The 25762-nt window shown below is 39.6% G+C and overlaps 1 protein-coding gene across 1 annotated transcript; it reads right to left on the bottom strand.

The window, feature by feature from the left end:
* Nucleotides 1-12643: 12643 nt before the first annotated feature.
* On the bottom strand, nt 12644-25488 carry LOC126961679 (cytochrome P450 7A1). Its single transcript, XM_050802263.1, has 7 exons — nt 25473-25488; nt 21746-21848; nt 19958-20198; nt 18074-18660; nt 16362-16492; nt 13830-14005; nt 12644-13268 (listed from the first exon to the last, which is right to left on the bottom strand). Exons 2-7 carry the CDS (start codon nt 21823-21825, stop codon nt 12969-12971), a joined length of 1515 nt encoding a protein of 504 aa, XP_050658220.1. The 5' UTR covers nt 21826-21848; nt 25473-25488; the 3' UTR covers nt 12644-12968.
* Between the last annotated feature and the right edge of the window lie 274 nt (nt 25489-25762).

The following is a 25762-nucleotide window of genomic DNA, read 5'->3' as shown; positions in this document are numbered from 1 at the left end:
AACAACATTATATACTTCCTGTGGTGACTGAGAGGGTCGAATGGACACTCACGAAAGCCCTCAGTACGGTGTCTAACAGATAATAAACATGCAATAAATTTGCTATGATTACTATTATTCTCCACCAATCCAATTGGGTGGAATTAGACACCTGAAATTTCAATCTGATTTAATAAATCAAAAGGTCTGATCCAGGGAAATTTCAATGGAATTCCTATGTCACGTCCCATCACTAAGCTTTATTAATTACCGCAGCTTCTAGGTGATTGATGTATCCACTGTCCTGAGCACATGGGTTGAAGGACAGAGTGAAGACTTTTGAAGTCTGTTAACTTCTCATGCTGCACAAGGTGAAGAAGACCTATATTGAGAGATGTACCCTGTGCCTTATATGATGATCCTCTTTAAGAAGTTGGTGGTTTGGCTCGGAATTCTCTTGTTTTTACACTTCCCAGCCTGACAAGCAGGTCATCAGAGTGCTGTCTAAGTTCTCTTTACTGGCAGTTGCATGGTTTTCAGGTCTGTTAGGGAGGCATAGCTGTCCCCTGAAATCAATACTGAGTTGCAGAGATATGTTTACTTTGACTTTAGTCCTATTGGAATTCTGTGACCTTGGGCTAAAATAGACAGTGCTCAAATATATTATTTCTGAAGGGCAAAGTTAAGAGATTTAGCCTTAGGAATAGGAATGGGGACATCAGAAATAGGACAAAGCTGCTGCTCTTCAGGCTCTTGAAGGACTTCTCAAGGTGATACTCAGTTCGTGTGTCCCCTTTTCTCTGTGCTCCATGCCATGAGAGGGGAATTCCAGTCACATTCCGTCTGGGCAGCCATTTATAATTCTGCTATTGCTGATGTTAAGCCATTTTATTTCTCGTTCAGTGCCACATCTCTGTGGATAATGCACTAACAAATATATTGCCTACTGTGTAAACTACTACAGAAAATTCTTATTTTTATGCCCATAACATTCTGAAACCCAGAGCATTAAGCAATCCCTTGTAATAAATGAAACTTCTGTACGGCTTTGTCAGTGCCATCCAGCATTTCAAAGCACTCGTTTACTCCTCATAACAACCCTCTGAGTTCAGTGCTTTAGGTTCTGAGAACCTAAAGGTGAGGAGACCAAGGCATAGAGAGAGCTAAGACCATGAGGCTAGGAAGTGGAGGAGCAGAGCAGTGCATGCAGGCCTCCTGGTGCAGAACACGGGCTCAAGCGGCCTCTGAGACGTTCCTCAGTGACCCCAGACTTGTGCTGTTCACGCCCTTGTGTGGGGACTGAAATTGTTGACTTTCAAGTCAAATACAACAAAAATGATGGGGTATCACATCTGAGCTTAGGTTACACGCATGTGTACCTACATGAATGAGTCCAGAAGCAGATTCCTCAGCCCCCATCTGGCCTGCAGATGACTGTGGCCTTCGGAAAGAGCCTGAACCTCAGGCACCCAGCTGAGCAGGTCTGGTTTGCTGCCCACAGAAGCCATGAGTTAAAGTTTGTTGTTTTAAGCCTCTACAGTTTGGAGAAATTTATGATATAGCAATAACGCAACCCCTGAAATGTGCTGGTAGCTTTTTGTTGTTGTTGTTATTTGTTTTAAAACAACACAAGATTTCTCAATTAGAAGTAGCATTTCTTAATAAGGCTTATAGTTAGTGAGGGGACTTAGCCCATGCCTGTGTTGATTACTGGCTCCAAGCAAGTTCCTCATTCACGTTCAAGCAGGATTATTTCTGTATCAATTTCATGATGATTAAAATTCTTTTTTTTAAATGTATCAAAGACTTTCTGAAATTCTAAACTTATTCACTGCTCACTCTTATTGATTTTTCTCTCTCAGAGAATTCCTCTGGTCATGTATACCTTACTGGAATTAAGTGGACAACTTGCGTTTAGTGAAGAGTGATGGTGCCCCATAGTATAGGCTCTTTGAGCTTGGAACGTGTGGAAGGATCACCCATGGGTAATCACCCCAGTCTGCCTTCCCCATCTGGTCCCTGCAGTGTTTTTTTATCTTGCTCTCTTTTATCTTTTCCTTCTTCTTCATCATGTGTGTGTGTCTGTATGTGTCCATTTGCGATCTTTTCAGCATCTGACACAAATTAACATACTCTGACCAGAAATTTTTTCCTAGATTCCAACAAAAAAATCAAATTCTTTTCATGTGGGTTCAGTAGTTTTTCAACATTTATCAACATAGCTTAGAAATGCTGAGGGACAATAATATGATCTTGCTTATTTTATAGAAAATTTGATCAGAAGAAACTCTTTAAAGTAACCATCAGTCAGAACACATGCCAAGGATGTATTTAATCTGTGAGTCATCACTTCTTTTCCTGAAGTCTTTGTCCCATAATCATGGAGAGTTCCATAGAATGCACCCTCGAGGATTTGCCATTCACAATTGTGACCATTCTGGAAGGTCCCCCACTGCTCATAACATTTAGGAATTTGTGCTGCCAACTGAGGTTTGTGTACACGAGTGAGGCACTCACCAAGCAGGTAGACACCTGACCATCAGCCCAACATCAGCATCTTAACAGAATTCTACAGATATGTAATACAAGCAGAATATATGTAATATGTGGCAGGCATACATTATGGGGGGTTGCATGTTACAGCAGTATTTATAGATTTAGAAGGTCTGAGAAATACATCTCTAAGAGCAAAGGGGCTACTGAATCTTTTGTTTCTTCTCAAATTCCTTTGGCCTGCCTCAGTCTTAGTTTGCCATCTAGAGTTGGAAATTTTTTTTCATTGTTGTTATTTGGAAATGTCTTTCCCTGTTTTTATTTTGTATAAATGCAAAGCGTTACTTATATTTGTGTGTGTGTGTGTGGTGTGTGTGTACCATGCCATATACAGACAAGACTTCAGTTTTCTGCATTCTTACCCATCAGCCTTGCCACTACTCTAAAGTGACTTTAGATTCAAATGCTGACTTACCACAAATAGAGAGATGGTTACATCATTTCAGCAGAGGTAACCAAGGTGAACAGTTTGTAAGCCACTATTGACTGTAGATCACCTGCCAAAATTTCAAACACCATGAGACAGCATTGGAAGACGTCCAGTGAGAGTTTTTAATTTGGAGCACTGAGCCTCAGCGTGGTTTTGCAGGATTCACATGCCAAGTGAGTGATGATAAGGGCTAAAGAGTTGTGGTGGTTTTTTTTTTTTTTTTTTTTTTTTTTTTTTTTTTTTTTGACAGAGTCTAGCTCTGTCACCAGGCTGGAGTGCAGTGGCAAGATCTCGGCTTACTGCAACCTCAGCCTTCTGGGTTCAAGCGATTCTTGTGCCTCGGCCTTCCAAGTAGCTGGAATTACAGGCACATGCCACCATGCTCGCCTAATTTTTTGTGTGTTTTTAGTAGAGATGGGGTTTCACCATGCTGGCCAGGATGGTCTCGATCTCCTGGCCTCGTGATCCACCTGCCTCGGCCTCCCAAAGTGCTGGGATTACAGGCATGAGCCACCACGCCCGGTCAGGCTAAAGAGTTTTGATAAGTAAAGAAAAGAGCTTAAAAGAAAATTACCCCTTGGTGTTTTGTAACTAAGCAGTCAAATAGAAGCAGCAGCCATCGTGTCCTTGAAGCGGGGCCAGCCTCCAAAGAGCCATGACCCCCCCGCTCCCCAGTCTCACTGCAACAAAAGATGTCTTCACTTTCCTAGAACAGTATCACCCACCTGCCACTCAGTATCCCCTAATATTGGTGGGGCATGCTGGCTCACGCCTGTAATTCCAGCACTTTGGGAGCCTGAGGCAGGCAGATTGCTTGAGCTCAGTCAGCCTGGACAATATGGCAAAGTCCTGTCTATTTAAAAAATAAGAAAGATAGAAATCCCCTAATATAGAATGAAGTCTTTACATTCTGCACTTAGAAGTTACACTCTAAATACCCACGCCTCAGAAGATAAAATACTTTTAATCCACCCTTTGGTATGTATGGAGTTGGAATTAGATCCTTTTAAAATGATTGGACTAGACTCTGAGTGCCATGAGGGCAGGGAGAGGGTCTTCCCATTTCTATAAATCCCTGCTCCCAGCACTGAGCCTGGTACAGCCTGAGCACTCAGCAGCCCTCAATTCTTTCCTGAATGACAGATGGGCACTGTGAGATGAGGAAGGGAGCACCAAACACAAAACATACTTCATACTTTTGCTTTGCCTTATTCTCAAATGTCAGAATAAAATAATGTTGGACTAGACCAGCAGTCCAATGTGAGTCCTTCTGGTTGAATGAATGCTGTAGGTGCTGAGTAATTAGAATATTGTCATCAGTTACCTTCCAAAGGACCTACTGCCTGCATGGAAATAGAATGTATCGAGTGAGGCTGAGATTTGTTCTGTGATCCCTAATGTTCTGCATTTGCCTACTCCAGAGGAAAACAACAGGAGTGGGGTGGGCCCTGGATATGAATACATATTTATGTTATCTTTCTTTTTTTGGTATTAGCACATCCAACACTGCCCATGTTATACCTTAGATCCCCAGAACTTGGTTTGTATAACCTTCGACCAGTATATATCCTTTGACCAATATCTCCTTGTTCTTTTAACCCCCACTCACCCCTGGCCCCCTAGTAACCATGATTCTACTCTCTGCTTCCGTGAATTTGACTTTTTAAGATTCCACATATAAGTGAAATCATGCAGTATTTGTCTTTCTGCATCTGGCTTATTTCACATAGCAGTTGTCCTCTAGGTTCATCTGTATTTTCCCAAATGGCAGTATTTCTTGTTTTTGCGGCTGAGTAATATTCCATTGTATGTACATACCACATTGTCTTTTTCCATGCAGCCACCAAAGGACACTTGGGTTGTTTCCATACCTTGGCTATTGTGACTAATGCTGCAACATGGGAGTGCAGGTATCTCTTGAAGATACCACTTTCATTTCCTTTGGGAATATACTCAGAAGTGGGATTGCTGGATCATATGGTAGCTCAATTTTTGATTTTTTGAGGAACTTCCATACTGTTTTGTATAATGGCTGTACTGATTTACCTTCCCACCAACAGTGTAGAAGGGTTCATTTCTCTCCACACCTTCACTACCACCCTTTGTTGTCTCTTACCTTTTGATAACAGCCATTCTACCAGGGGGGAGGTGATACCTCATTGCGGTTTTGATTTGCTTTTCTCTGATTGTTGGAGCTGTTGAGCCTCTTTTCCTATGCTTCTTGGCCATTTGTATGTCTTCTTTCTAGAAAGGTCTATTCAGTCTGTGTGGGATGGCACTGGGTATTTCCAGCCCTGAAGGAAAAGTGAAACGCATGAGGATGAGAATTTAGGCTCTTTAGTCACTTTCCACACCTCCCTCTGTCGCCCTCATGTAGATACACACACACACACACACACACACACACACACACACACACCCCACACACAGGTCAGGCTGATTCAGGAACCAGCAGAAGCCCCCGGCTCCCCTCTTCCCTGCCATTGCTCAGTGGGCTCTGCTCTGTTCACTTGGCACCTTAATAGTACTACAGTTTCTTTAACTTTATTCTTGCTTTTTTCCACTCTCTCTGCATGCTATAGGCTGAATTTTGTTCCTCTCAAATGTATATGTTGAAGCCCAAATTGCCAGTATCTCAGAACGGGACTGGGCCTTTAACGAGTAATTATGGTTAAATGAGGTCACAAGAGTGGGGCCCTAATCTAACAGTACCCGTGTCCTTATAAGAAGAGAAAGTGACACTCGAGATGCCTGCTCATAGAGAAAAGCCGGTGTGGGGGCACAGGGAGAAGGCTGTCATGTGCACAACAAGGAGAGAGGCCTCAGGAGAAACTAAACCTGCCAGCACCTTGATCTCAGACTCTCCAGCCTCCCGAAGCCTGAGAAAATGCATGCCTGCCGTAGAAGTCACCCGCTCCCGGGTCCTTTGCTACGGCAGCCCTAGCAGGCCAATACACTGGTCTTTCCCACTTCCTCAAATTCCTCTGTATGGTGCCGGCAGCCCTCTCCCCTCCACCTCCCTCCCTTTACTGACAAAGCTGAATGAAAGGTAAATGAAAGAATAAGCTTTGAAGGTAAATGATAAATAGTCTTCTGCCTCTTGTTTTCCTCAGCTACAAAACAAGGGATTTGCTTTTATCTATAACCTGGAGACTCCATGATTCTAAATCACCTCCTGTGAAAGTGCCTCCTTTGAAAATTCCTAAATGACTCCTTCAGAATCTTATCTCCCGTCCTCTTTTAAGACATCTGTTTTAAAGATAAATTAAAACTATTTATTAGTCAAATCGAAGTATTCATATTTCAACAGTAGGTTTTCTCCCTTTCTTTACTTTTGCATTGTAAAATTATTCAAAACAGGCCGGGCGCGGTGGCTCAAGCCGGTAATCCCAGCACTTTGGGAGGCCGAGACGGGCGGATCACGAGGTCAGGAGATCGAGACCATCCTGGCTAACACGGTGAAACCCCGTCTCTACTAAAAAATACAAAAAAAAAAAAAAACAAAACTAGCCAGGCGTGGTGGCGGGCGCCTGTAGTCCCAGCTACTTGGGAGGCTGAGGCAGGAGAATGGCGTGAACCCGGGAGGCGGAGCTTGCAGTGAGCCGAGATCGCGCCACTGCACTCTAGCCTGGGTGACAGAGCGAGACTCCGTCTCAAAAAAAAATAAAAATAAAAAAATAAAATAAAAAATAAAAAATTATTCAAAACAGAGTGACTCATGATATTACGAGTTACACTGACTTTTGTTTGTTGCTCTGGGAACCTAAGTCCCATCTATAACATAATTTCTTCAATAAAATGTTTTCTGAGTCCCAAATATTCTATTCAAGAGTGACTCTTTGAAACATACTGCTTGTACATTGGGGACTGTTTAAACATGGTTGAATTGAAAGAAGTCATACATCCTGACACTATTTCTTTGGAAGTAAGCTTTCATTATTATGAGACAAGCTACTTGGCCTAATTATAATAAAAGGAGAAATCAAACAGGTGGCCAGCATTATGGAGCCGTCCCCCAACCCCAGAAAACTGCACAATGAATGGGTTTCTTCATTGTGTTGCAAAGCAAAGGCCTGACTGGAACCAGAAGCAGGCTTAGACCTTCAACAGGCTGAACATTTCTGAAACTTACTTAATAAAGAGTAGAAAATAAATAGGAGATTCAGTACATTAATGACTGAATTGAGGGTCAAAGAAGACTCTGTCTGCTTCCCCCCTGGGTCTTTGCCCCATGCCAGACTAGTGACTGTGCCAACGGGGCCCACCTCTCTGTGTCTCTGAGCCCCGACAGGAACCTGCTCAGCTGCCCACAGAGCTGATGCCTTCTCCACCTCCATTTTGTTTCAGCAAATAGTAAACCTGCCTTGTCACGCAGCGTGGGCCTGAGCACTGGCCAGCTGTGTTCTCAATTCTGTGTGTAACTCTTTCCCAATATTTCAATAGAGTGAGAGATCAATACAGAGAAGCAAAAAGTCCTGCTAGTAAAGCAACCAAAGTGTTTGCAACTCACTAGAGCTCAGGCTAAGGAGAAAAACAGAGACCCCAAAGTACCCAACGCCTCCGCACAAATAACACTCTTATTCCATCACCGTCTTCAACTGTTTGAGCTCCCGCTATGTTTAACGCGTCAATTGGAAGCTTTGGTGGTCTATGCAGTTGAATAAATTATGATTGCCCTCCTTGGGGAACTGCCATTCCCTGGAATCACTCCAGAGAAGTGATGAAGTAAATTTCTTACAGCCAAGTTTCTGAGAAACTGCTGACTGTTTGATTGCTACGTGTCTGTGGCGAAAGCACTCCCAGGGACACCTGACCTTGCTCCAATACCTCCCCATGGCCCTGGCACACTGATACCTGGAGCACCAAATGTTTCACCAAGATGATGTCCCTGTGTCCCTTCATCTGCCCCCTAACCATCTTCTCACCAACACACTCCAAGAAAAACTGTGAGGAAAAGTATCTTCCTGTACATTTTTCCTACATGCACAGATTTTTTTGTTTTAAAATAACAATTTCTGTTTCCAGTGGAGTTTGTTTTACATTGTTTCTTGCCAGAATATAAAAGAAAAAAAGGTTCCATTTTGAAGTCTTGTTGGTGATAGTGGGGAAGAAGACAATCAATACCCCATCAACTCCCTCCTCTTCCCCCCATTCCTTGCTCTTCTCCAAAGAATTAGAGGAGCCAGAGATAAAACTTAAATTGGAAACTTGAAAGGAAATTAAACATGATAGCCTTAACTGAAATTACTTTTCAAACCATCTTTCTGAGTAAAGGCAAATGTGGCAAAGTATTAGGATGAATCTAGGTGAAAGTGATGGGTATTCACTCTATTCTTTAACTGTTTTTCATGGATTGAAATTCTGCAAAATAGCAAATGGGAAGGTGATCAGCCCTCCTCATGCCACCCCTCACTTCTCTCATGAATTCTCTCACACAAGTTCTTGTAATTCTTCAAACTGTCATTCATTTAATCCATGAGAACTTGCTCCAGAACTGTTAAGTATTGAATCCATATTCTAATTAACTTTGCCACCGATGGCTGGATAACTTTCAATGAGAAATTGGTTCTTCAAAATGGAGTTGAGGCTACCAAAGATTGTGGGTATACATTATTTTCAATAAAAGTGGGGAGTTTTCATACAGTCATGTGAAAGTGTATGAATATTTTTATTTTTTACTTTTTATTATCATTTTTATTTTTATTTTTTTTTGAGACAAGGTCTTGCTCTGTCACCCAGGCTGGAGTGCAGTGGTATGATCTCGGCTCACTGCAACCTCTGCCTCCCAGGTTCAAGAGATTCTCCTGCCTCAGCCTCTCAAGTGGCTGGGATCACAGGCATGCACCACCACACCTGGCTAATATTTGCATTTTTAGTAGAGACAGGGTTTCGCCTTGTTGGCCAGGCTGGTCTCGAATTCCCGACCTCAGGTGATCCACACGCTTCGGCCTCCCAAAGTGCTGGGATTACAGGTGTGAGTCACCGCGCCCAGCTAGTATTTTTATTTTTAATTAATTAATTTTATTTATTCATTATTTTTTTCATATGTAGCTTTATAGATGAAGAAACGGACTTTGTGGAGTCTGTGAAACCTATGCCTGTATTTAGAAGGTCGGTCCTTAACATATGCATTAGTTCAGAGGATACAGCCTTTCATGTGCAGACAGGAGGTTTCTAGATTGGAGCCTGCCTTACAATTTGCTGTGCAACCCTTTAAACAAAAATCACCTCTGTTTCACCAAATATCAGTTTCTAACTAAAATGAGGGCTTAGACTAGAGGACTTTAAATAGCTGTGAACAGTCTGTGAAGCATGAGTGCTGCTGTCTTGACCTCATTTCATAGGCCAGAGCCTCTATGTTGGTATCAACGAAGGTGGTGTGGAGATGATGCTGGTGAAAAGCTGTATTCCATTATCCACTTATAAAACCAAGGCTAAAACCTTAAGCCCGTTGCCTCAAAAATGTATAACACTGAGCCTAAGAGAAACGACATGAGATTACACAATTAACTCCAAGCGGTTGGTGAGATGAAGAGACACTGTCCTACGTGAAGGTGAGCACAGCGTAATGTTGTATTTGATAATACTGTGGCTCTTCACAGGCTCTCAGCTAGAGTCCTCGGCCTCCTTCCTGACCTTCCTAGGCCTGGCAGCTACAGTGCCCCGCCCTCTGACCAAGTGACCCTCCCAAACAGTGGGGATTTAGAGACAGAAGTGACATCATGGATTTTGTTTACTGTGGTGTATCTTTTCAATGACCTGAGTCAAGACAGTCTGTCACCTGGACTTGCCACAAAGGGAAGAGTGCTGGCTCTGGAGTTGGAGCAACCTGGATTCCAATACTCCCAGCCCTTGCACCTGTCAGCATTGTGACCTTGAGCCAGTGACTTAACCTTTCTGGAGTTCTGCCTTTCTCTTCTGTAATATAGAGGTAATAGTAACACAAACCTCAAAGGACTCCTGAGGATATGATGGGATGATGCATGACATGTGGAGTAGTGACCTGGCCCTGGCCCATGGGAATCTGAATAGATTTAACCATGAACATCTCTCCTCCTAGGTCTATTTGATCTTACAATAGGTTATTGTAATGCCTTTTAGGTGCTTTTTAAAATACAAATATCTTTCCTAAATGGAATGGTTTCATCTCCAATAAAGGTATAACTTAATGTTGTCTGAGATAAAGTTATATCTATAGCTTTGTTTATTTATTTATTTTGAGTTGGAGTTTTGCTCTTATTGCCCAGGTTGGAGTGCAGTGGCGTGATCTCAGCTCACTGCAACCTCCACCTCCCGGGTTCAAGCCATTCTCCTGCCTCAGCCTCCCGAGTAGCTGGGATTACAGGCAAGCACCACCACGCCTGGCTAATTTTTTTTTTTTTTTTTTTTTTTTTTTTAGTAGAGATGGGGCTTCTCCGTGTTGGTCAGGCTGCTCTCGAACTATCGACCTCAGGTGATCCGCCCGCCTCGGCCTCCCAAAGTGTTGGGATTACAGACATGAGCCACTGTGCCTGGCCATCCATGGCTTTTTAAATGTATTCTCCTCACATGCTTTTTTCAAAAAAGACAAAATACTTCATATACCAATGCTTGTATACTTTCTTTAAAGTTAATAAAATTATAGTACAAAGTAGCCTTTGGGATTGCTATACAACAGGGATTGGCAAACATTTTCTGTAAAGAACTAGACTTTAAATATATCAGGCTTTGTGGCCACATGGTCTCTGTTGCAACTGCTTAGCTCCACAGTGGCACCGCAACAGCAGGCGTGGACAAGAATGAAAACAATGGGCAGGCTGCGTCCCTCCCAATAAAACTTGACTGATGGGTGTGGAAGTCCAAATTTCACATACTTCTCACATGTCAGAAAAGATTCGTATTCTTTTGATTTTTTATCTAACCATTTAAAAATGTAAAAACCATTCTCAACTTTCAGGCTATACAAAAACAGAGGCAGGGAGCCTCTGGTCCATGTGCTATCAGTTGCCAACCCTTGCTCTACAAGAACAAAGACATGGAAAAATGTGGGATGCATTTACGAAGTCATAAAATCTATTAGGAAACCACATTAGAAATTTGGTTTATAACTGTTCACTATAAAATAGATTTTTGTTAATCTTGAACCACATCTAAATGACTTTAATTTTCTTAATATAAAAGATAACCTACTTAAGGGATAAATCTATGGTAATATTAAATAGCAAGATGAAAACTTCTAATAAATTTTATGTAGTATGAGGGAGATTTTTGAGTAAATTATTACATTGAATATTTTTGCAATATTTTGAATATATGAGTATTTTGAATGAATCCTGAATAAAACTGTTGTTGTTTAGCTTGTAAGTGGGTGAATGTTTTAAACACTCTGAATAATTCAAAATTTAAAACACATAGATTCGGCCAGGTGCAGTGACTTGTGCCTGTAATCACAGCACTTTGGGAGACTGAGGTGGGCAGATCCCCTGAGGTTAGGAGTTTGAGACCAGCCTGGCCAACATGGTGAAACCCCGTCTCTACTAAGAATATAAAAATTAGCCAGGCATGGGGGCACATGCCTGTAGTCCCAGCTACTCGGGAGGCTGAGGCATGAGAATTGCTTGAACTGAGGAGGCGGCAGTTACAGTGAGCTGAGATCGCACCACTGCACTCCAGCCTTGGTGACAGGGTGAGACTCTGTCTCTAAATAAATAAATAAATACACATAGATTCATACTTTTATTTCTGAAAGATGAATCATTTCAAAATTATGAAATGTTAGAATACTTTCTTAATATTTGTAAAATAAGCAAAAAGGTAAATATAATTTACATATAAATACTGCACAGAAATATCAATTGACATATAGCTGATAACTCATACTTAAAATATATTATCAAAGCATTGTTGTACACAGCATTTAAACTCTCAGGCCACCTTAGTTTTTTTCCATCTGAAAGTCATTTAGCGATAAAAAGCATTTAAATAAAACATAATGTCAAGCCGTACTTAATACACTCCGCATGTTTCATAACCAAAGCTTTCAAACGGCTATTTCCATCCGGTTTTAACTTTAAAACAGATCCCATAAAAGCTACATTTGTTCAGTGATAGTGTGTATTTAACAATAACAGAAAAACTGCCTTTTTTAATCTCTGAAAAAAACTCTTCTCATTAATATGAAATGAAATAAAAATACAGAGAAGATAGTTAAAGCTGGACATAGAGTTTTCAGCAACAATAAGTTAAAATATAAAGGGAAAATATTAAAACCACCTTTAGTGTTTTTGGGAAATCAAAATAATCATTTTTAAAGCTCTGAATTTTGGATATATAAAAAGTTGAAAAGTATTTCCTTTTTATTAAAAGACATAACTAATCATAATCATTTGAAATATCCTTTATGATATATGATCACACCTGAAGAACCCCAACATCTAGTAAAAAAATAATGCAGTTTCACTAGAACGTGAATTTGAACATGTTTCATAATTGTTGGGCAGTTTTATAAAAATAAAGCAGTTTCCTTAGGAAAAAACAATCTGCCAATTAGAATACGTATCTTTTCTTTAGAGACGGGGTCTCACTAAGCTGTCCAGGCTAGTCTTGAACTCCTGGGCTCAAGCCATCCTCCTTCTTTGGCCTCTCGAGTAGCTAAGACTACAGGTGCCTGCTACAACACCTGGCTGGAATGTGTATCTTCATTTTGGGGGAAAAAAAAAAAAAAAGGTGTTTTCCTCTGAAAATAATAAACTTCAACCCCTGGCTATATGAACATTCATGGACTCATACAGATGAAAACAAATTATCGTGCTCCTAGAAACTAGTTCTTTTCACTAGCACAGTCTGCGACACCATCTGGAAACTGTCACCAAAATATTAAGATTCACAAGCAAGCATTGGTGAACAACATTGGACCTGGTGAATCATTTCTACCACCACTAAACGCATTTATCCAAAGGGACTGTGTGGTGATGGTGTTCTGCAGTCCTGTAATATCATCTAGTGTCCTCTTATTTCAGCCACGTATTCACAAATGCTTGAATTTATATTTAAACTCAATGTCATATAATGGCGGCAAAATGCCCAAGCCTGCCCGGGACTGGTCCAAAGGCGGACATTTATCTTGGCCCTCGACAAGCTCCAGTTCAAAATAAGAAAGCATCAAAACCAAAAATTGCTTGATTTCGTGGATAGCAAACACTCTTCCAGGGCATATTGTAGCTCCTGATCCAAAGGGCATGTAGTAATACTTTAATTTGAGTCCATTACAGTAGAAGGTAGTCTTTGTCTTCCCGTTTTCATCAAGATACCTATCATATTTAAAAATCTGCAATAAAAATACAAAGAAAACAGCCTTTAAGCTAGTTTTAAAGAAATTTATCTCTTTCTCAACCTGGAAGCTCCAAAGAGTAATTTTCTTTTTAAATCTACTCCATTAGTGATTTAGCAAATACTCCACATTGAATCAGAAAGTAACACGCTTAATGAGCTAAGGAGGCCTTCTGACACCTCCTATCGTGCTTGAACGATTAGTTCCTTAGGCAGAGCTAGAGAGAGAAGCGTTTCCAGAAGAAACTGGAAGAATCAATATATTAGCCTCCAATTTCCTGGATTTGGGAGGAGGTGTTTTTAAGAAAAAAAAAAAAAGTGGCAGGTTTATTATCATGACTGCAAACATAATCTAGCAAAGACTGTGTGATGACAAATACCTGGACTAAAAATTAAAAATTCAGACCACTATCTAAATTTTCCAAAATATATGAATATTTAACACGATTAAGGGGACAATCCCTATGACTACAATGATAAAATCAATTCTACCATTCCTCTTTATTTAGATCTAGGTAGCTATCACCTGGATATTGAACTTCAATGAGCAGGCACTTACCAAAGGGTCTGGGTAGATTTCTGGATCTAAGTGCATTAACTGTGGGTAAAGAGCTATGATGTCATCTTTTCGGATGTTGTAGGAACCTTCCTCAAGGTGCAAAGTGAAATCCTCCTTAGCTGTCCGAATGTTGAGGGAGGCACTGGAAAGCCTCAGTGATTCCTTGATTATGCTTTCTAAATATTTTAAAAGCAAAAAAGGTAAAAAATGAAAGAAGGAAGGGAGGAAGGAAGAGAAGAACAAAGCAAGTGTTTGAAGGTCGTATGATATAGAGTCTGAACTACAGACAGCCTGGCAGTGCATAACACAAAGGGACTGGGGGCCGGGCGCGGTGGCTCAAGCCTGTAATCCCAGCACTTTGGGAGGCCGAGACGGGTGGATCACGAGGTCAGGAGATCGAGACCATCCTGGCTAACACGGTGAAACCCCGTCTCTACTAAAAAATACAAAAAAAAAAAAAACTAGCCGGGCGAGGTGGCGGGCACCTGTAGTCCCAGCTATTCCGGAGGCTGAGGCAGGAGAATGGCATGAACCCGGGAGGCGGAGCTTGCAGTGAGCTGAGATTCGGCCACTGTACTCCAGCCTGGGCGACAGAGCGAGACTCCGTCTCAAAAAAAAAACAACAACAACAACAAAAAAAAAAACAAAGGGACTGGGTGGTGACAGTGTTCTGTAGTCCTGTAACATGAACAGGGTATGGGAAGCTGATCAGATAAACATTTCCCAAACTTTCTTTCTGTTACCACGATGCTGTTATCAATGATTCAACTGTGTCTGAATTTTTTTATTTTTGTTTTTGTTTTTAGCCAGGGTCTCATTCTCTTGCTCAGGCTGCAGTGCAGTGGCATGATCATGGCTCACCACAGCCTCAACCTCCCAGGCTCAAGTGATCCTCTCACCTCAACCTCCCAAGCAGCTGCGACTATAGGCGTCTGCCACCATACCCAGCTAATTTTCTTCTTTTTATTGTTTGTAGAGACAGGGTTTTGCTGTGTTGCCAGGCTGCTCTTGAGCTCCTAGGCTTAAGCGATGCGCCCACCTCAGCCTCCAAAAGTGCTTTGATTACAGGTGTGAGTCACCATGCCCAGCTTGAATGTATTTTTAAATCAGATCCTCTGAGTTAATAATAATCTTTTGATTAAGAGATAATCATCCTGGTCATAATTGGGAAACAAAATTCCATCATTTTATAGGAAAGTAATCATCTAATAAAACTGGAAAAATCAGTAATACATTTTTATATAAATTATTCAAAGTTTATCACTTCTGAGATTTAATATGCTGAGGACTTCTGAGACTGAATATACTGATAACATTGATATATACATATGTTTTTTCTAGGTGTTTACTGCAGCTTCAGTTCAACATTTACAAGAACCTATTTTTATCCATATACTATCTGATGTTGTGTGGCGATCCCTGCTGCCTAGTAAAGGCATAAAGGGACAAAAAGAACCAACCTGAAAATGGCTGAAATATAGAGAGCTCACGAGAGGTCCAGCCTGACCTTTCAGACTTATCCTTTAACTGTCATGTTTTAGGGTGCTCATCACATGATTGTGTATAAAATCCCAGAATGTTAGCATTTTATTTTACAGATAAGAAAAGGAAGGCCCCCAAAAGAGAACTGACATGTCCAAAGTCTCCCAAGTCAGACCCAACAAGGAACCTAAGCTTCTTGCCTCCTTAAATAAAATAACCAAAAAAAGAAAACTTTCTTACTATAAACATATCATATTGTTGGCCAGGTGCAATGGCTCATGCCTGTAATCCCAGCACTTCGGGAGGCCAAGGCAGGCAGATCACTTGAGGTCAGGAGTTCGAGACCAGTCTGGACAACATGGTGAAACCCAGTCTCTACTAAAAATACAAAAATTAGCCAGGGGTGGTGGCGTGCACCTGTAATCCTAGCTACTTGGGAGGCCGAGGCAGGAGAATGGTTTGAACCCAGGAGGCAGAGGTTGTAGTGAGCCAAGATCACACCATTGCACTCCAGCCTGGGCAACAGAACGAGACTTTGTCTTAAAAAAAAATAATAAATTAAATTAAAAATATCATATTGTTAGATTTCTATAAAATATAGAAAAGCAGAACAAAGAAAAATCAAAGAAGCTTCAAATCCATCACTTAATCCATGCAGGTAACTGTGGTTTCTTAGTGGTTCTTTTCTCTCCTTTATTTTTATGAAAATGACTAATTTACTTCCATTAACTATCAGATTAGCCGTAAGAGGAATAAGAGAAACATAGTGTGGCAGTGCAGGGTGGTAGCTGAGAGAACAGCATCCCACATAATGATGTATTTGATTCTACCCTGGCTGCAGCTTAACCTCTAGGTGTCAGTTTCCTCACTTGGTACAAATAAATAGTAACAGTCCCAAGTCACAGGATTGTTGTGAGGATTAACCAAGAAAACTCATATGAAATACTTAGCTTAATGCCTAGAATTCAGTAAGTATGTAATTGATATTGGTCATTATTGTTAAAGTAGTAGGACATGGAAAATGAAACGCAACATAACAAGTATACCCACCTAATACTGGCAGGTCATTCAGTTGTGTTTGACTCAAACAAATGGGATTGCCTTCCAAGCTGACTTTTTGACCAGCATTCTCTAATGTTCTTTTCACTTCTTCAGTAGCTGCTTTCATTGCTTCCGGGTTCCTATTAAAAGTTAAGAGAAAAAATGTATGTACAGAAAACAAACTTTTTCCATACTTTGAGATCTGCAAACAAATGGGCCTTTCCCCCTCCTTTTAACTAGATGGTGAAGATATCAGGGGAGAAGAGAAAGGGATAGTCCTGTTTGCGTTTACTACATTTGTAATTGCGTTTTATGTCCTTGGATATTAGTAAGAATCCAGTACTTTGGGAGGCCAAGGCGAGCGGATCATGAGGTCAGGAGTTTGAGACCAGCCTGGCCAACATGGTGAAACCCTGTCTCTACTAAAAATACAAAAATTAGCCGGGCATAGCAGTGGGATCCTGTAATCCCAGCTACTCGGGAGGCTGAGGCAGGAGAATTGCTTCAGCCCGGGAGGTGGAGGTTGCAGTGAGCCCAGATTGCGCCACTGCACTCCAGCCTCGGTGACAGAGCAAGACTCCGGCTCAAAAAAAAAAGAATAATAAAAAAAGGAGGCCTTGCTACATAAAAGTTAAACTTTGGTCAGGGCTTTTATAAACAAGTATTTCTAATAAGGATTAGACATGGCTAGGGAGCTACATAACAAAACTACAGTAAGTTGAGTCTCAAAATGTTTGACTGATAAGTATTTGTGAAACTATCATAAAATATGGCTACAATTTCCTTTATGATGTTAAATTGATGTTGTATGCCTGCTGTAAATATGTGAGTTTATTCTGGATGTGCTTTCTCAAGTAATAACTTTGGAAGATAGTCAACATTTGTGACAAATTAGTAATAAGTTCTCACATCTGAAATTAAGTTTTAAAATATTTTATAAGACCTAAAGTCATCAGCTATCAATAGAAATCTGGCATTCCCAATCCTATGGAATAGCAATTTTGTGTCGACATGATACTAAATATCCAATTTAATTGGAATAATTCAATAATAGACCATTCTAATTTCAAATTCCCAAAAGATTAACACTTTGGAGAGAAATCATGTTATGTAAAACATATGTTATTACAGTTTTTTTTTTTCCTGTTACATACAGTTTTAAAAAGCAAAACCTAGCTAAGTCTCTTATCAATAAAAATTGATTATGATTGATTCATAGCTCTCATACTTGGTCAAAAACAGAAGAACAGCAATTCCTAATTGAGTGAAAATAAACTGTGAATGAACAAATAAATAAGGCATAGTCACTGCCCTGATTAAATCAGTAATCACTTAAATACATTTTTATGGTTATGAAAACTGCATTATGGACTTAAGTTGGTGTCGTGAAGAACAGTATGGGGTTAAGAGTGAGGGCTCTGGACCAGGCAGCCTGAATTGACTCCAACACGAGCACATACAAGCTCTGTGACTTGGGGTGACATCTCTTTCTCTGGGACTGCCTTTGTTTCTATAAAACACTTTTACCAGTCATAGCTGCCTATGTTTTGTGAGGACTGAATGAACTCAAACATGTTAAACACTAACACGCATTAGTGCTACGTTCTTGATTGATGGCACGAGAAAGTACTATAAGGCTTTTTTTCTTAAAGTTAAAATGGTTTAATGTCTACGTTCTACTAAAATAAAATAAAAAAAGAAATGGATATGGTGTTAGTCACCTAATCATTTGAAATAAACTCCAGAAAGTCGCTGGAATGGTGTTTGCTTGCGATGCCCAGAGGACCACGAGGTGCGTCTTGGCCTTCTCCAGGTCATCAAAGGTGGACAAAGTGTCATTGAGAAACATGCGCAGTCTGATCAGTTCTGAGACGCTTTCCCTCTTTTGGAGGTTCTCGTGCCTCAAGCTCTCTGCCAGTTTCTCCCGGGCACTGTGCGCGGTCCTGAACATGTGAATGGGGAGGCCTGCTACCAGGGCTGGAAAGACTTTGTCGAACTGCTTGAAGTTGTCAAGATTGTTTAGAATATGTGCTTTCTGTGTGTCTTGCCTTGTAAGATCCCTGCCAAAGATAGTTAAATACCCAGCTTCAAACATCACTCGGTAGCAGAAAGAATACATCCCTTCTGTCACCCAGGCAGCGGTCTTTGAGTTAGAGAAGACTGGAGGTCTCATGATACGTTGGAGGTTTTCCATCATGCTTTCCGTGAGGGAATTCAAGGCATTGCCCTGCAGGGTTTTGATGAAAGTGTTGTTTATGTTTTCAGTGGTATTTCCATCCTTTGGGTCAATGCTTCTGTGCCCAAATGCCTGACAGCAAATAAAACATGCAGAAAAAGAAATTAAACCTGACCTAGTCATAGTAAATGACTGAAAAACGGATTAGATACTTTCATAGTTCCTTACTTCTTAAAAACAGGAAATTGGCTTTCGCTTGTACAATTTCATAGCACTTTACAAATAAATGGCCAAATTGTACCTTTCCTTTAAAGCCAAGTTCAGTGGCACTCCCCTGGATCACTCAAGTCATCTATGTCTTATCTCTTATGCTACTGCACTTATTTACACCTATTGCACATAAACTTATTGACAATGTTTTAAAATCATTAGTTATCTTTTATATTATTTGTAGATTTCTTTTTCTTTTAGAGATGGGGTCTCACATTGTTGCCCAGGCTGGAGTGAAGTGACACAATTATAGCTCACTGCAGCCTCAAACTCCTGGGCTCAAGCGATCCTCCTGCCTCAGCCTCTCAAGTCGCAGGGACTACAGGTGTGTTCCATTGCGTCCAGCTGTAGATGTATTTTTTTTTTTTTTTCTTGAGACGGAGTCTCGCTCTGTCTCCCAGGCTGGAGGGCAGTGGCCGGATCTCAGCTCACTGCAAGCTCCGCCTCCCGGGTTCACGCCATTCTCCTGCCTCAGCCTCCCGAGTAGCTGGGACTACAGGCGCCCGCCACCTCGCCCGGCTAGTTTTTTGTATTTTTTAGTAGAGACGGGGTTTCACCATGTTAGCCAGGATGGTCTTGATCTTGTGAGCTCGTGATCCGCCCGTCTCTGTAGATGTATTTTAACCAAACTTTAAGCTACTTAGTCACAAAGACCAAAGCTAATATTTATTTGCAGTAAGTAGTTACTAGTTTTTTTTTTCTTAGCAACAGAGCTTCTTTTATTACATCTAAATGATGTTAAAATATCTTGCCAATTCCTTAACAAAATGAAACACTGTGTGGCACAAGTGTGGCAAGACAACTGTTGAATGTTAGGTTTCCATCACTTGCACTCTTTCATAGACACTGCTGATGTGATGAATTTTTCTCTCTCTTATTCATACAGTGCCACCTGTCTCAGTAGGGCATTTAGTGTATATTTCACCCTCATTAACTTGTCAACAAATGACACATTTATACCTATTTTGACTTTCTAAATGATTGTTACTACGAAGCTATGTATAATTTAATTTATTTATGTTTCTAAGAATCTCCACATAAGGATAACTCTCTTCAACACCTTTATCGTAAAATCTAAGTACATCAAAAATTCTAAATAGACCAGCACATAAAAAGGTAGAAGACAAACAGAATGGTATATAAATGTAAAACTGCTTACCTTCGCAGAAGTAGCAAAGTGAAATTTTTTCCAATCAAAGTATTTTCCATGGCACAACACCTTATGGTATGACAAGGGATTTGTGATGAAATGGACATATTTTCCCATTAGTTTGCAGGTAAAAACATGACCATGTTTCCTTTGATTTGCTCTGAGGAACTCAAGAGGATTGGCACCAAATTGCAGCGCACAGCCCAGGTATGGAATCAACCCATTCTCTAGAGGTGGTTCACCCGTTTGCCTGTCAGAAACAAATGTATGATAGACATGGATGATTACATATTTGGGTTTTTACTTACATCAGGTTTAAAAATTCTTCCCGCTGACTTCAAACTTTAAAACCCTATAGTTTATAGATATTTCTTTTGTTGGATGGGCTCCGCTCTTTTACTACGAAAATAGGTTATATTAACCTAGTAACATGATATGTTGGTGGAAAGGATTACTAAATCTATCCATTTATGCATCCATCCATATGTACATTCAACAAGCACCCGTCTACTGTGTGCTCGTCACTTTTCCCTATGATTCAGGCTAAAGGATTTACAAGGCCAACGAGATTCTTGCTGTCAGTGCGGAAACAAAACTACATCTAGTGTTTATAATTTTGCTAAGCATCATTTTTCTAAATATCTCAAAATGTTTCTTTTGATTATTTTCTTTAAAGACATAGATCACTGAATAAGAGAGGATTTCAGAACTGAGATTTTCAAAATCTTCCTAGTTTAGAGATATTATTATTCTGTAAGGATGGTTTCAGAGAAGAAGAATCTCATGTGAGAAATTACCTTATTATAAAATGAAATTGAGTAAGATAAACACTGACAGAATCATCTATTGTAATTCAGTGCTCCTTTAAAATGTTTCTATTAGAAAATGTAAACTTATTTTCCAACATAAACTTCTGTACCTCTTGATAGAATAATACAGTATAAAGTAATAACTTTTCTTTTCTTAGTTTGAAGATAAGTAGTTTAATTAAAAGTAAAAACTATCAGGCCTGAAAGAAACTGCAAAAGGCAGAAAACACATAGCAATCTACAAAGTTGAAATATGCTCAGGGTGATTTTCTCTTTTTGAGATTGACATAGCAGAGAATATCTACATGCCTCCCCACAATTACTCCTTGAGCCAATTAGAAGTTAAATAAACTATGGTTCTGGATCTGACTGTATTTGTTTTTCTTGCATTCTTCAACCAGTTGTAAATAAATGAAATCAATGTCACATACACTCAGCAGACTTTCCCAATTCACCAGAGTTGATTAACATTGATTTAAAAACAGAAATAGAATGATCAGCTCAGGTCTATGCTGTAGTCTAGGCTTAGGCAGAGTCTATATGATGCACAAGAATGAGCTTAAAAGAGAACATTTATTTAATAAGAGTATCTATTGAAGCCATGTGAGAGAAAGCAATCCTTTCCACGTAGATTCCCACTTGCTACTTGTATCCTTACTAATTTGGGCTTCGTCTTTAGATATATATATAAATGTACATGGAGACCTTATAAAATTTCTGTCGGTTATGTTTAACACCAATATACATTTATACATTACCATTGGTATATGCCAATACTAAAAAAGGAAGTTGTCATCATATATTTTGTTAGATATAGTAAAAAAGATATTACTTTAAAAATTCAAATCAAAATTTTCACTAAAAAAATAAGGAAGATAATGCTAATATGTGTAAGTATAGAAAACCAAATTTACTGTATAACAATGAAGGTAAAAAAAAAATTAAATGGATGAATTAAAGAGCAATTTAAAGATAAAACATTCCTTACCTTCTCCTTATTCCAAGAATAAGCCATAGACAACAGCATGCTGCTATAGCAATACCCCAAATCAAAGATATGGTCATCATTTTGCAAATCTAGGCCAAAATCTCTGAGGAAGAAAATCTCCGATTAGAAAGGCAAAGATGTCACTGAAAAGAGACTCAAGCTAGGTTTTTTTATATACATAGTACCCAGATCCATTAACTTGAGCTTGTTGACCAAAGCAAACAATTAGCCATTTGTTCATTCTATTAGAAAAAAAAAAAAGTGGTAACAACTGGCCTTGAACTAAGTCCACAGGTATCAGAAGTGGTTCCAAAGCAATCAGAGACCTGCAATACTTGATAAGTTGAAGGTCTCTCAAATATATGTTGACTTAACATTCGGACCTGGGGACAGCAGCTAATATTACGAGTTTGGTATGTGTAAAAAGAACAAATAAACCTGTTTAAGATGGGCATAGCTAATAAATACGTAAAATATAATAAAGAAAAATAAGAATGAGTTATTCATCAAGCTTATAATTTGGTCTTGTTAACTTTTAAAGAAGAATTAATTTAGGTGCTTTGCCAGAGAGATGCTGATCAAGTTCGGAGGAAAGAGACTGGGAAAAACATTTCTGTTGCTTCGTGTTCAGTGCTTTTATAAAATCATAGATATTTTACTACATATAGTAACATGTTACTTACCTAACATCCTCAAGAGAGTATTCTACATAAGTGCATCCTCTTGATAAATATAGCTTATTGGAAGCATCAAAATTTTATTTATCATTCTTGTAATTAAAATGTTTATCAATTTTTCTAATTATTAAAGTAATAAATTTCATTTCAAGTAAGTTAAGACTAACTAAAACATATCTTGGTGGAAAGTGAACATCTATTAATAATTTACCTACCACGCTACTCCTCTACTCAGAAGTAACCACTATTAACTATTTGGCATATGTTCTTCCAAACTTTATTTCTGTGTACACAAAAATACTAGTTGAACATTTATTACATGCCAAGAACTCTTCAAAAGTATTCTAGTTACAGGCGTTAACAAGATAGGCAGGTTTCCTAATCTAATGGAGACTCTATTCCAATGGAGAAAGGAGTAATAAAATACATGTTATAAAAAAAAAAAAAAAACATGGTATAGAAAGCTAGGGGGGAATGAGGACAACTTTAGATATGATGATCAGAGATGGGCTCTCTGAAGATGTGACATTTGAGATCTGAATAACAAGAAGAGACTGCTCATGTGAGTATCAGAAGGAAGGATATTCCAGGAAGAGGAAGCAGCAAATGCAATGTCCTGAGTCAAGGATCAATGTGCTGAGTCTAAGAACCAAAAGGAAGGGAGTATCCTACTGAAGCAGAGTGAATGCAAGTTCACAGTTAAGACAAAAGACAAGAAGGTAGGCAAGAGTATTGTGTGTGTGTGTATATGTACACATACCCACACAAGTATATATATATATATATATGTACACACAGTATTCTCTCTATATATTTATACATGTGTATATACATATGTATAAATAATTTTGAATATGTGCTTCATCTTCCAATGGATAAATGTACTATAATTTATTTAACTGATTTCCTATTGATGGATATGTGGGTTGTTTCCAGTTTTGGCTATAGACTCCATAGGTTTATTTCATGGGTTTTTTGTTTTTGCCTGTTTAAACAGAGATCACACATTTTGTGTGTGTAATTTATCACCATAATTATTAATATCAATCATTATATGGCAGTACATAGATTTTTCTTAGAATCTAGGTTTTTGGGGGGCTTTGTGCATATTATTTAGACAGATGGATTTTTAAAAACTTAATACATCTTTTAAAAATATCGCTTATAAAAAAGCTGACCTTATACATGGCCAATCACAGCAAGGTATCCCAGTCAAATAAAATGCCAGTCTAAAACCCAAATAATACAGCCCTTTAGAGTCACTTCTCAAACAAATGAAGAACAAGCAAACATACAAAAATGGAAAGGAAGTCAAGCATGGTAGTGTGACATGGTTTGGTTGTGTCCTCATCCAAATCTCATCTTGAATTCTCACGTGTTGTGGGAGGAACCTGGTAGGAGGTGATTGAATTATGGGTGCAGGTCTTTCCTGCGCTGTTGTCATGATAATGAATAAATCTCATGAGATCTTATGGTTTTAAAAAGAGGAGTTTCCCTGCACAAGCTCTTTTCTTGTCTGCTGCCATGTGAGACGTGCCTTTCTCCTTCCACTATGATTGTGAGGCCTCCCAAGCGATGCAGAATTGTAAGTCCAATAAACCTCTTTCTTTCGTAAATTGTCCAGTTTCAGGTATGTCTTTATCAGCAGCATGAAAATGGAATAATACAGTAAACTGGTACCAGTAGAGTGGGGCACTGCTGAAAAGATAACCAAAAATGTGGAAGTGACTTTGGAACTGGGTAACAGGCAAAGGGGCTGGAACAGTTTGGAGGGCTCAGAAGAAGACAGGAAAATGTGACCAAGTTTGGAATTCCCTAGAGGCCTGTTGAATGGCTTTGACCAAAATGCTGATAATGATATGGACAATGAAATCTAGGCTGGGGTGGTCTCAGATGGAGATGAGGAACTTTTTGGGAACTAGAGCAAGGGCGACTCTTGTTATGTTTTCATAAAGAGACTGGCAGCATTTTGCCCCTGCCCTAGAGCTTTGTGGAACTTTGAACCTAAAAGAGATGATTTAGGGTATCTGGCAGAAGAAATTTCTAAGCAGCAAAGCATTCAAGAAGTAACTTGGGTGCTGTTGAAGGCATTCAGGTGTGTTGTTGTTGTTGTTGTTGTTGTTGTTGTTGTTTTGAGATGGAGTCTTACTCTGTTGCCAGGGCTGGAGTGCAGTGGTGCGATCTCGACTCACTGCAACCTCTGCCTCCGGGGTTCAAGTGATTCTCCTGCCTCAGTGTCCCGAGTAGCTGGGATTAAAGGCACCCACGACTATGCCCAGCTAACTTTTTGTATTTTTAGTAGAGATGGGGTTTCACCATGTTGGCCAGGCTAGTCTCAAACTCCTGACCTCATGATTCGCCCACTTCAGTCTCCCAAAGTGCTGGGATCATAGGTGTTAGCCACCGCACCTGGCCAGGTATTCAGTTTTATAAGGGAAGCAGAGCATAAAAGTTTGGAAAATTTGTAGCCTGATAATGCGATAGAAAAGAAAATCCCATTTTCTGAGGAGAAATTCAAGCCAGCTGCAGAAATTTGCATAAGTAACAAGGAGCTGAATGTTAATCCCCAAGACCATGGGGAAAATGGCAAAGTAATGGGAGTCTATTGTGGAATGGGCTGGTGAAGTCTTGTCATGATTAATATGGGGCTTTCATAATCACATTCAGCCACATTTTCATGAAGCCATAGGGAATGAAACCAGTTATGGCAAATACAAATATAGTTTTGCATTTTAAATACATGCTTTTGAGATTGTAAATGCCTAGCAGGACTAGAGAACAAGAAGCTGTTGACACATTCTAAAAGAATCATAACTTTTACATTCATTTTGAAGTTTTCACATTTTAAAAGCTTCTCGTGTATTTTTCTACTTTAATGAAATGACTAACTTGGGCAGGATGGGTATTTTGACCATGTTAAAGATGAGGAAATAGAGGCAAGAAGGTTCAGTGGAAAATGTTACATAGCTTGAATTAGTTCAAATGGTCAATGAAGAGGAAACTGCGATTAAATCTAGATTTGTATGTTGGCTTGGCCATTAAGTATTTACCTTTCAACAAGATGCTTTTCCTCTCCAAGTCTTTGCTTTCTTATCTGTAAAACAGGGATGATTATAGTGCATGACTCATAGATATTAAGATGAAGTAAGACAATATCTGTAAGACAGACATGTAAGACATGTCTGTTAGCCTAGCACCTGGCACAATGTATGCTCAAAAATGTTTGCTGTAGTTAATAAACTGGCAAATTCAGGATTCAAGCCCAGATTGCTCTGAATTGAAGTGTGATAGTCCACCTTTACAGCACAGTACTGCACAAGAAGTACAGGGGAGTGCAAGG

Source organism: Macaca thibetana, chromosome 8, assembly GCF_024542745.1.
Source record: "Macaca thibetana thibetana isolate TM-01 chromosome 8, ASM2454274v1, whole genome shotgun sequence".
NCBI lineage: Eukaryota > Metazoa > Chordata > Mammalia > Primates > Cercopithecidae > Macaca > Macaca thibetana.
The sequence above is the reverse complement of the archived record's forward strand: the minus strand, read 5'-3'. Positions and strand labels throughout refer to the sequence as shown.